Source organism: Solea solea, chromosome 3 (assembly GCF_958295425.1).
Source record: "Solea solea chromosome 3, fSolSol10.1, whole genome shotgun sequence".
Classification (NCBI taxonomy): Eukaryota; Metazoa; Chordata; class Actinopteri; order Pleuronectiformes; family Soleidae; genus Solea; species Solea solea.
The window spans coordinates 20,221,635-20,234,358 of NC_081136.1; the positions used below are offsets into that span (position 1 = coordinate 20,221,635).

General features: G+C 41.3%; 1 protein-coding gene across 2 annotated transcripts; it reads right to left on the minus strand.

Annotated features, from left to right (window-relative positions):
- Positions 1-2,668: 2,668 nt before the first annotated feature.
- On the minus strand, positions 2,669-12,480 carry nfyba (nuclear transcription factor Y, beta a). Of its 2 annotated transcripts, none has more exons than XM_058625865.1 (7): positions 12,354-12,480; positions 9,984-10,077; positions 5,328-5,458; positions 4,434-4,631; positions 3,383-3,461; positions 3,204-3,283; positions 2,669-3,129 (listed from the first exon to the last, which is right to left on the minus strand). In XM_058625865.1, exons 2-7 carry the CDS (start codon positions 10,075-10,077, stop codon positions 3,097-3,099), a joined length of 615 nt encoding a protein of 204 aa, XP_058481848.1. In that variant the 5' UTR covers positions 12,354-12,480; the 3' UTR covers positions 2,669-3,096. The 2 variants fall into 2 exon arrangements, with proteins under 2 accessions (XP_058481848.1, XP_058481849.1); XM_058625866.1 differs by lacking the exon at positions 12,354-12,480 and adding an exon at positions 12,085-12,278.
- Positions 12,481-12,724: the final 244 nt, after the last annotated feature.

Sequence of the window (12,724 nt, forward strand, 5' to 3'; positions counted from 1 at the left end):
AAAGGATCTAAGAAGTGGACTAATATGATCAATTTTTCATAGTGTTGCTTAAAACTCAGACAACAGTGTTCTGAATCCTGTAAACACAGCAGTCATCAAGTCAACTGAAAACAAATGCATGGTAAGATTTGTCTGCTTTGCCATAGATCCTTTAATAGTTTATTGGCCAAATGCAGAAATTACATTATTGTGGCTAATAAGGTCTGACTCCATCACTATGCAAGGTATTTTTTTTGGCATGCAAAAAATGTGCCAAGCATCTCATATGCTACAGTAAAAAACCTAATTAATTTTTAATTACATCACTGCTGTCCTTTAGTTCCACCCTCATCTCCAGCACTTTGGTCATTTTCTTTACAATTGTATTCATAAAGTTCCAGTAAATCTCAGAATGCGCATTAAAAAAAACCCATTAAAACTTGAGCGTTGATTCTCCTGTTATTTATAGTCTTAAATACAACAAAGAAATGGGAGGGGTGATTTGACAAGAAAAACTATTGAAAAGGAGGAAAAGGAAAAGGGAGGAGGCTGAGTCTTTTTTTGGGAGTCCCTTTCTAGACCGAAAATCGATGCAGCCAGTTTGCGTGTGTGTGTGTGTGCGTGCATGCGTTTGTGTGTGTGTGTGCTACGTGCAAACTGTCCTGTTTATTCACAGTGTGGGAGCGGTTAAGGAAACCAGTCAACAAGAGCTTCCTGGAGAAAAGGCTACACATAATACAAGCCTTTCAATAGGAGGAAATGAACCACACATAGGAATTTATTCACATTCATTACATTACAGCCAGTTACCAGATGATTTTATTCAAAGATCAACTTACAATAAGTCAGACATAGGCCTATGGCTTTCTAATAAACAAGCATCCAATATCCATATCCTGTGCTGAAATTCAATTCAATTCAATTCAATTCATTCCATTTTATTTGTATAGCACCAAATCATAACATACATTATCTCAAGGCACTGTACATAGACAACATCATGGAGAGCAGATAATCCCAACAATTCACACAATGCGCAAGCACTAGGCATCAGTGGAGAGAAAAAACTATATTATAGCATAATAATAGTGGTGATGATATGTATGATGATGATGATAATTTTAATAATAATTAAAGCTGCGAGCAGCGTTGTGCGGGACCTCGCAGCCGCCGCCTCCGCTGGCATGCTGGGCAAGACCTGGGCTCTGTGCTCTGGCCGGGTCACTTATCACGCTTGTGCAGTTTAGTGCAGATTGGTCAACGTATGGCAATGTTACGGGGCACTTCCTGTCTGGGAAGACCTACTGCCTGTGTGCAGGTCATGGCTTGCAGACATGTTCCAGGCGGGCCCTTGGTCTCACATATTTAGTTTAATGCCGATTGGTCAATGTTTGGCGAAGTTAAAGGGCACATCCTGTTTCAGTCGACCTACTTCCTGTGTGCAGGTCATGTCTTGCAGATGTGTTCAGGGCAGGCCCTTGGTACCACATATCTATTTTGGAGCCGATTGGTCAATGAACGGGCAAGTAATAGGGCACTTCCTGTTTCGGGCGACCTACTTCCTGTGTGCAGGTCATGGCTTGCAGACATGTTCAGGGCAGGCCTTTGGTCTCACATGTAAAGTTTCGGGCCGATTGGTCAATGTTTGGCAAAGTTAAAGGGCACTTCCTGTTTCAGACGATCTACTTCCTGTGTACAGGTAATGTCTTGCTTACCTGTTCAGGGTGGGTCTTTGGTCTCACATATCAAATTTCAAGCCGATCGGTCAATGTATGGGCGAGTTACAGGACACTTCCTGTTTAGTGGCGAAAAGCTTCTTCCAAAGTGACCTGTGGTTCACCTTGCCCAGGCTAAAATGTCTGTGGAACCTTACTCTGACATGATTTTAGACATGGCAAAACAAAAAGTACTCATGCGATCCAAAAAGCAATTTTCCCCTTGACCACAATAGTAAAAGAGACGCCTGTTAAACGGTCCACAGGCCACTGTGAGACATGGACATAGGCTTTTATAGATCTTTATATTCTGTATTTTAATTCATGGAGGTTCATATTTGTAAAACCTTCCTAAAGGCCATAAAAACCCAGCAAAATCTTAATTCTCATAGTGACGTCACAGCAGTGTACGAGCACACCAAAGTGCAGTCATGTGGTGTCTCTGGAACGCGCTACTGTCAGAGAGCTATATGAAAACTTTATGAGAAATGTGAATTAATGAAGGGAGTTTTTCCTTTACATTTGTTAAAATATTACGACAAGCAGGTATTCATTCAGTGGTCATGAGCATTTATTTTCATACGCGTTATCGATGAACGAGCTGCTGTGTTGGATTATTTGAGCAGAGTTCAGTGGAGGAAAAGACTGACATGCTAAAGTTTATCACTTTGCCCCTGAAGAGTGTAGCAAGTTGCCTGCACACAAGACAGGCCTCTTCCTTGTCTGTTTTTAAACCTTTTTTTTTAAAACATATTTTCTCACCAATGTTTTATCTCTTTTATTTTATTGTGTATTTTATTGCCATGTTAACTGAGGATTTCATGGTTTGTGTCAGTTGCTGCTTTCAGGTGTGAAGAATAGTGCAACCACACAAGGATGAAGACAGAAGAACGAATCACCACCTCAGGGTACACTTACATTACATGATGTAAACTCAACTGGAACTGATTTATGTAACAAAAAAAACCAAAACATTTCAATGTCACTCTTTTTATTCAAAGGACTTACATTACATTAAAGCACATAGTAAATTTTGGAAATTTACAAAATAGCTACAAGATCTGATGTGACACTACCAAGATGAACTTCCTTCACATTTCCTACTGCAACCCCCAAAAAATACATAAAAGTTAACACACCAACACATACACAAAAAATGTTGCCACTAAATTGAGTAATAAGACTAGCCTTTAAAATAAAGCCTCAAATTCCCCAGCTGCTGTGGATGTGCTCAAAAACATCTGGTAACACACAACTAGGAGGGCTACTCAAAAGGTAGTGATTTCTCTGTACATGAGGGTTTGTTTAGATGCTCCTCACTCTGCTCTGACTGTCTGGAAAACTTAACCCTATGGCATTGCCAGAATTCATGCGCTGTGGTCATGCTAGGAGGAACTCCTTGTCAGGAAAACTGGATCTGTTGTACAGTGGGAATCTGGAAGACAACAGAGTTCAGTTTAAGTTTGAGATTCTTTACAAAATCATCCACATCAGTAGTGTTGGCTTTACCTGTTGATACGCAGTGGTGTACACCATGACATTCTGCTGCTGTCCATCGGCTGTGATAATCCCAGCTGGCAGTGGATTTGCTGATGAGGGGGAAAATGTATTTTAATAATACTGAAATGAAAACACAAAGAAATTGAATCCACAATTTTTTAGACAGCTTCTTAACAAGTTCTACTTACTGAAGGAATCATCTGTGAGATCCTCACCCAGGCTTTCTCCCACCACAACACCAGGCATCCCCTTCTCTCCCTTCATTGACTGAAAGAAAACACACCAGAATTAACATCACATATACATATATACACACATATACATACATATATATATACACACACATATATACATATACACACATATGCACACACATATATATATATACACACACACATATATATACATATATACACACATACACATACAGTATATATACACACATATATATACACACACACACATATATATATATATATATACACACACATAAATACACACACATATATATATATACACACATATATATATACACACACACACGTGTATATATATATATATATACACATATGTATATATACACGTATATATGTATATATATATATATATACACATATATACACGTATAAATGTATATGTATATATATGCAAGATGTATATATATATGATGAGATATATATATGCAAGATGTGTGTGTGTGTACACACACACACACACACATCTTGCCAAGCTCTATCTTCAACACCACTTTTCCTCGTACCAAACCATCTCAACCTTGAATTGGAGGTTGTGGGTTTGAATCCTGGCTCCATCTACATGCTGCTGTCCTTGGGCAATTGCTAATTGTTATTAGATCATACTAATAAAATGTCCATTCACACAGCGGTTCCCAGAACTAAAATGTGGAATTTTGTTATTGTTAAAAATTTAAACCATAATAATAATAATAATAATAATAATAATAAACAGCCATATCTTCAGCACTTAAAAAAATATAATACAATATGAAGGATCCTTTTTTGCACTATTACGCACTTAGGTGAGTCAAGCAGCACCGGGCTGCTCAAGGGCAGATGTGTCTTTGAGCAAAACACCTGAGAAGGAAGGTGTGTGACATAATTTTGGCCTGTGAGACTCTGTACGATATAAGGTACCTAGTGTTTATGTCAGAAAAGGTTAAGTAACACACATAGAAAACTCTATTATGAACCGAACAGCTTGGGTCCAAACTTGGCTCACCTCTCTGAACTTCTGTAAGTAGAGCTTTAGTGGCTCCACATACATGTCAAAGCCCAGTGTAGACATGGCAAACAGGATGTCCTCCCCATTGATGGTCTTCCGTTTTTCTTGGTGGCATCGCTCACTTGCTTCTGATGTGATGAAGCTGATGAACTCACTGACACACTCCTGCACACACTCCTTGGCATCTTTTGCAATCTGTAGAAATGCAAAATAGCAGGCTTCCTGAGTATGAATAAACTCAGTTTTTTGAAATTAAATAGATTTTGTTATTATTATTATTATTATAATAATAATACTTTATTGTGCCATGTGTAAAGTGGTACATGTGTAATAGTGAGAATGCATATAAGTACATATCCTTCAGTTTAAATCAAGTCCTAAAAGTAACAAACCTGCTGCCTCTAATATAAGGTGTACCTTCTTTAACACCTAAATAAAGAATGCTCAACACATTCAACACATTTGCATTTGTGGTTGAGTTTAGTGTAAAGTTTTCTTGACTGGTGATGCTGGAGATGACATTAAGCAAAGTTTATGGACATCATGCCATCACATGACCACTTATCAACAAAAAGAGAAACTCATTAACACAAGTTAACAAAGTCAAGATGAATTATATCTTATTTACACATCTCTGTCTCTACATGGTCACGCGTTTACAATTCTCATCTGCTCTCTGTATCACACATGGCAGACTTCTGCCCCGATGCACTCACACAGGTAAGCACCCCCACCAGTAGACAGAGAGCTTCAGAAAATATGTCAACCACCTGAACATTTTTATTAATTTACACTTACTTGTTTATTTATTTGCACTCAACCCCCAAACATAAATGTTAAATATTCATACTAATAAAGATTTTTCCCACTACTTTTGTGTCTCTCACAAACCTTTCCAGTCTGAGGTACAGCATTCTTCATGATACGGGCGACATTAGCTATTGGAAGATAGATGTCCTGCTCTCTGTAATTCTCTTTGATTCCACCGTCGTCATGGTCATTCAGACTCTCATCTGCATCATCTGGAGAGACACACACACACACACACACACACACACACACACACACACGGTGTCAGTAGGAATTAACTGAAGGTTGTTTTCAGACCAGCTTCAAACCAGCTACCCTTAGTTCCCCTTACACAACATTGAAGACTGTTGTGTAAGGGGAACTAAGTTGAGGTTGTCACACGGACCTGTTTATGTGTTACACGCTTGAGTGACTAAGTAAACTACAAGTTGGATGTACTCAGTTCTTTATCTCGTTATTGCCATAAAATAATAAGATAATGCAACACCCTGTCAGAGATCTGTGAACTCAGAATTCAAAAGAGGAACTAAACCTGAAAAGAAAAAAAAGAAAAAATAAAGGGAGAAGGAGAGTGAATATGGATGGAGCTGCAGCCGCACCGGCAGCCCCGCAGTCAACCTCCCCCCGCTTGCTCTGCAATTAGCTCCGCTAGGCATTTTATGTACGCGGCTGGTGACGACGTTGAAGATATTTTGATTGTATTACCTCTGACGGATGCAGAAAAAAAGTTATACAAGCGTGAGCGGAACGTTATCTTTGAAAGAGCATGCTTCAACAAACGGAGCCAGTAAATGGTGAGCAGTTAATAAGGGACCGTATAGTGGTGGGCATAAGAGATGCTAGACAATCAGAAAGCTTACAGTTAGATGCAGATTTAACTTTAGAAAAAGCCATTACAAGAGTGAAACAGAGTGCAGCAGTGAAAAAAACAACAACATGTACTGGGAGGGACAGAACAACCAACAGGACATGTGGTAGGGAAAAAAGAGAAGAGTGACACACAGTCGTCAGGATGTGGCAGATGTGGAAATGCCAAGAAACACCTGTGGAAAGACTACCCTGCTCGTGTTGCTGAGTGTAGGAAATGTCACAAAAAAAGGACATTTTGCAAATAAATGCTGATCAGGCTGTGGCATCAAGTGCAGATGGAAAGGAAAGAAGGAGGACTTTGCTTTCTTAGGAGAAGTGAGCTCAAAAGAAGCCAATGAGTGGATTGAACAGCTAAAGTTGAATGGAGATGAGACTGTTTTCAAACTGGACACCGGGGCTGAGGTCACAGCGATCCCAAGCAGCATGTACTCCATAAAAAAGCATGGGACACTGCAACCACCACTGAAAGTGCTGTATGGACCAGGCAGGCACAGGCTGGATGTAAAACGCTGCTGCACAGGAAAACTGACCATAAAAAAGAGATCAACAAAACAGCTTGTTTATGTTGTTGGAGATCTGTCTAAGCCCCCCCTCGGCCTCCCGACAATAGAAGCTATCAGACTGATAAAACTTCTCCACAGTTGAAGGACAGAAGGAGGATGTCAAAACCCAATACCCCACATTGTTTTCTGGCTTAGGGAAATTAAAAGGAGCCCTATATGATTGAGCTGGAGCCAGATGCTGTGCCATTCGCTCTGTCATCTCCATGTTGTGTGCCCCTGCCCCTGCGGGACAAGGTGCGAGCAGAGCTGGAGTGTATGGAGGACGTGGGGGTGATTTTCAAAGTGACACAACCCATACCATGGTGTGCTGGTATGGTTGTGGTCCCCAAGCCTGGGGGGAAGATACGTTTGTGTGTGGACCTTACAAACCGAAATAAGTGGGTACGTCGAGAGAGACCCATCCTCCCAGCAGTAGACCACACATTCGCCATGCTGGCAGGAGCGAAGGTTTTCACAAAGACGGACGCAGCTTCTGGCAAATCCCGTTATCAGAGAGCTATAAGGGAGATGCCTGAACCAACTGATATTGAAGGCGTAAAAAGAGTAATGGGGATGGCCAACTATCTGAGCAAGTTTTTACCCCACCTGGCCTCATATACACGCTCAATCAAAGACTTCTGTGTGGAAAGAATGAATGGTGTTGGGAGGCGCCACAGAAAGAGGCTTTTCGGAGACTGAAAGCAGAAATGAGTTCATCACAAGTCTTGGCACCGTATTCTCCTACAGCAGAGACGTGTGTGTTGGCGGATGCCTCATCTTTTGGGCTCGGGAGGGTCCTGACTCAAAAGCAGGTGGAAGGTACATGGAAGCCGGTGATGTTCATCTCAAGAGGACTATCTGATGCAGAGAAACATTACACACAGGTAGAGAAGGAGGCTTTGGCAGCAACATGGGCATGCAAACGTCTCTCATCATACCTCCTGGGTCTGAAGTTCAGATTGGAAACAGACCACAAGCCTCGAGTGCCACTGGCTCAGTACTAAGGCATTAGATTAACTCCCTCCAAGAGTAATGCGGTTCCGACTGAGACTGCTCAGGTTTGATATCATACATGTACCTGGGAAGAACCCGATTACGGCAGATACGTAATCAAGAGCCCCTGTGAAACACAGAGGAGGAAAAAGAGAACGAGGCAGAGGTCAAGGTGTTTGTGGATGCAGTTGTTCAAAGCCTCCCTGCCACAGAAGCCAGACTGACAGAAATACAGGGGAAACAGAAAGAAGACAAATTCTGCACTAAGCTCATCAGCTACTGCAAGACTGGCTGGCCTGGAAAACATGCCCTCCCACCAGAACTGGGAACATATTGGCCAAAAAGGGAAAATCTCACCTTGGCTGGAGGGCTGCTACTCAGAGGCCAGAGGATTGTGATTCCCCAAAGCATGAGACAAGAGGATCTTCACTGTGGACACCAAAGCATTGTGAAGTGCAGAGCTAGAGCCCGCCAGTCAGTATGGTGGCCAGGTCTGTCTGCACACATCAGTCAGATGGTGGAGAACTGCTGCGCATGTTCGCAGCACAGAGCAGAGCACAGAGAGCCCTTGCTGATGACAGCAGTTTAAGAGAGGCCCTGGCAGAGAGTTGGCACAGACTTGTTCTTTTTGGACAAAAATACATACCTTCTGATCGTGGATTATTTATCACGCTACATAGAAGTGGCCCAACTGAGTGGAGCCTCTGCTGAGACTGTAGTGGCAGCTCTCATGGATGTGTTTTGCCATCATGGAGTGCCAGAGACAGTCATAACCGACAGTGGGACACTCTTTAAGGACTTTGCTACAGAGTATGGGTTCACCCACATCACCAGTAGCCCAAGGTATCCTCAGGCAAATGGCGAGGCAGAGAGTGCCGTGGCAACGGTCAAAGGACTGCGGAAAGGAGGAGGAGAGAAAACAGCTTTGCTGTATAAAGAGCCACATCTCTGGAAAGTGGTTACTCACCAGCACAAGTCCTCATGGGAAGACAGATACGTTCCACCATACCACAGCTCCCAACATCTCTCCAGCCTCGTTGGCCCAACCTCAGAGGTTTCAGGAGATCAGAGAAGCGAGCAAAGGAGAAACAACAACAGCGCTACAACTTACGCCACAGAGCTTGTCCTTTGCAACTGCTACAACCTGGTCAAAATGTGTGGCTCCCAAGAGAGAAGAAAGATGGGACTGTCATACAACCTGCAACAACACCTAGGTCGTACATAATACACACTGATGAGGGACAGGTCAGAAGAAATTGCACACACATGCGCACAATACAACACCCTCAATCCTAACAGTCACCACCTGATACCTTTAACAAAAACACAGAGGCAGTGATACACTCACTCCTGTCATCAGAAACACAGATACAGCCAACACTAACACACCATACGTCACTCTTTCAGGCAGAGTGTCACGCCTGAAAAGAAAAGAAGAGAAAAATATTCTGTAAATATTGTGTTCAGATTTTGAAATGACTGAGATTAATATAGAAATCAGTAACGTAAAAAGATTAGATTGCTAGGTTTTGAAGAGGTGAGAGTTCTTACTTAAAGGGGGAGGTGTTGTGTAAGGGGAAATAAGTTAAGGTTGTCATACAGACCTGTTTATGTGTTACACGCTTGAGTAACTTATGGCGCATTTCCACCGGCTCTACTCGCCTCGGCATGACACGGCACGATTAAGTTGCATCTCCACTACAAAAAAGTACCTAGTTAACGTGGGCGGAGTCATCACTGCACGGCTGAGTGAAACTGCGGTGACTTCGTTTTATACACCACACACACTAGTGTCTAGTGACTTCACACCACACTTCTGTAGTTGTTGGAGATTAAACCACATTTTAGGATTGTTAAGTAGTTAATTTATCGACAATTTGGCACTTTTCAGCTTGATTTATGTCCACACATCTCCAGAGTACAGCCTCCTACTCCACAGACTACAGCGGCAGCGGTCTGTGGCTCGTGATCAGCGGTACTGTCCCGAAATACATCACTCCACTTTAAGAGACTCCTGTTAAATATAGAGGTTTCCCTGGTAGTTGTTGGAGATTAACCAACGTTGTTAGGATTGTTAAGTAGTTTTAAGTGATTTACAGTTTGGCGCTGTTCGGCTTGATTTGTGTGTGGGAGGTCTCGTCCTGTGACGGGACTCAGCGGCCGGCAGTCTGACCAATCACATAGTACCTACTTTTAAGCACGCTTGGAACCTCGTCTGAGCAGGTACTAAAAATAGTACCTGGTACCAGGTACTAGGCTAGTGGAAACGCTACTTAAACTCAGCTCTCCGTCTCGTTATTGCCATAAAATAATAAGATCACGCAACACTCACCATCTTGAGACTGGAGAACATAGTGACTGGAGGCCATGTACTCTCCCGTGATTCCAAGCTGGGAAGCGTCGGTGGTCGAGCCGTCTCCGTCCATCTGAAATGCAAACACACTGATTCTAGTGCAAAGCCTGAATTGACAAAACCTATAAGAACCACAAGTTTGCCTTAGCAGGTTTTTACCAAGGTTCACACAGTGAAAAACTTTACTCTATCTTACTAATGTCAAAACAATAAAAAGTACAATGACTCTTTGGGGTTTGTAAGGAAATGCACAAGAAAATAACCATTCTGACTTGTTGACAAACTGTTTTTGTCGAGACACATTTTTATTTCTATTACCAATTAACCATCATTTAGAGAGATAAGATAGCTGCATCCCGAAAATATTTATTTAAATTAATTAAATTAATTATTTTTAGCCAACACAAATTTTCAAAATGGGAAACTTCCATTCGGGCTGCAAAGATTATCCAATTAATCCATCCATCCATCTTCTACCGCTTTATACTCCACATGAGGGTCGCAGGGGGCACTGTGTCACACACAGAGGGAGAACATGCAAACTCCATGCAGAAAGGCCCTTGTCCAACCGGGTCGGCTGCAATCTATTACTAAATTAATAATCAACCATTTTGATCGATGATCCACTATATTAATTAGTTTGAATGTTTCTTTAATAACTTAAAGAAGCTTTCTGATCATTTCAATTTATTAAATTTCAATTTTGCTGCTTTCACATATAACAAAGAACCCATTAAAACGAGTCATTTCGGTTTGTGGTCAAAACATTTGAGAATATTATAATTTCGAGGTTCGGGAAACACAAATCAATATTTTTTTAACATATTATGGACCAAATAACCTAGAAAATAATGGACAGATTAATCAATTATAAAGATAATCTTGTTGCAGAGCTACTTTCCATGAATTGATATGGTTCTACTAAAATAAATCTGCATATTTTTTTTAATTGAATCATTCCGCATGCCTGTCTGCTTACGACAAAAAAAAAAAAATGTGTGTATGTACATCAGGGCAGAACTAAACGCACAACCATGTAGAGACAGAAGTGACATAAGACTATTTAGTTTAAAAGGACAAGGTATAGACCTGTTCCATAGGAAAGGTAACCTTAAATTATGTCTGTAATGATCTGGTGCTATATAGAAATTATATTAGGGGAGTCACCCTAATATAATGGTAGAAGAAACACTGCTGTTATAACCTACAATAATTCTATTGCTATAGAGCAGGACAATGAACCCACTCATACAATCAGTCATAAAGATTAATATTCCGATCTAAGAGGAACAACAAGCCCAGTGCAAGATGGTCTGAACCCTACAAAGAGAATAGGAACAATAGAAGAATGTGGAAAGAATGAGGATGAGAGTTAATCATTTTAAACTGTGAAAAAGAACTGTGTTTAAGAGCTCTGAACTGCAATGAAGAAAAATGAGAAGAGGATGAGACTGGGGAGACAAAAATAACTGTGAAAATAACTGAGCTTGTTTTAATTATTAAAAAAAAAACATTCAACCAATTCATCAGTTATCACAATAGTTGATTACTTAATTTAGTAATGATCAATAATTCACTGTCCTACTGTCAATCCTCGCACATAGAACAGTTTTGTTTTTGGTGCTGTGTGTAGGTTTTAGAAAACATTTGGCAAATTGGATAATGCTGTTGGACTTTAAAAGTAGTTTGACAAGTTAATATTTTGGGTGCTGGTAAAGAGCTTTATCTTGGAGGCGGAATTTATATCCGTTGGTAAGCCGCATTTTCCATTTGCTTTATTTGTGTATGGGTGGGACTTATGCAATCACCTCATTTAAGATGCCGGTATCATCATTTGAAGTAGACAACCCATTAACACTACCTTTCCTTTGAAATGTTACACGGTATTTATGCTCTTATCTGGAGCTAGGAAGGTAAACGATAACATGCGCGCCGGGCAACTTTCCGTTAGCCTCGAGCTAGCTATCGAGTGCTAACTTCACTGGATGATATAATAGCGAGCGCTTGTACGGATATTCAGCTCAAGTAGTCTCTACACAAACTACGTACACGGTTAAGAGCTGACCAGCAGTCAAGTTACCTTCTGTAGTTAACCTGTTCAGGTACATATTAGCCCATAAGCAGATCCTCATGCCGCAGCTGGCCTGTTCTTTGTTATGTGGAGCAGTGACAAACGTGGCCGAGGCCGAAATGACGAGACTTAATTTTCAAACTTTCACCCGCTGGATACTTCCTGATGAGCAACCCTCATTCACTCAGACAACAAATAAAAATCAGACAGAGACGGACATTTCCATTCGAGCTAACGAGACATCGGTTAGCAATCATTGGCCGGAGCCAAGCACAAACCTGCAATGAAGCCCTGGTTGGTTACCTCCCTGAAAGCGCCGTTTGGTTGGACAGAAAATGGCTGCGAAAGGACCAGTCCCAGCGCGGAGCAGCAGCTGCACCACGGTCTATAGTCGATAGGGGGCCGTGCTGCATTCACGGCGCAAGGACTCCTCACTTCTAGTAACTCACTAGTCCTAACATAGAGTTGCGAGGTCCGCATTTTGAATGTGGAATATCATGCAAATTGAATGTAGACATGTGCACTTTGGCTATTATATGCAACAATTAAATCCAAGTAGAGTGTCACTTCAGTCTGAAACAACACAATCAGAATAAAGTACACATCAAAAAGTCATTGATATTTTATAACTATAATAAAACGGAAAAAT

Bases quoted from the DNA above. Each gene is read 5' to 3' on its own strand.
- nfyba (XM_058625865.1), bottom strand. From the start codon at position 10,077: ATGGACGGAGACGGCTCGACCACCGACGCTTCCCAGCTTGGAATCACG. The intron at 4,632-5,327 runs GTTTGTGAGAGA...GCATTTCTACAG, and splicing joins CTGTACCTCAGACTGGAAAG to ATTGCAAAAGATGCCAAGGA. The intron at 3,284-3,382 runs GTAAGTAGAACT...CCCCCTCATCAG, and splicing joins TCTCACAGATGATTCCTTCA to CAAATCCACTGCCAGCTGGG.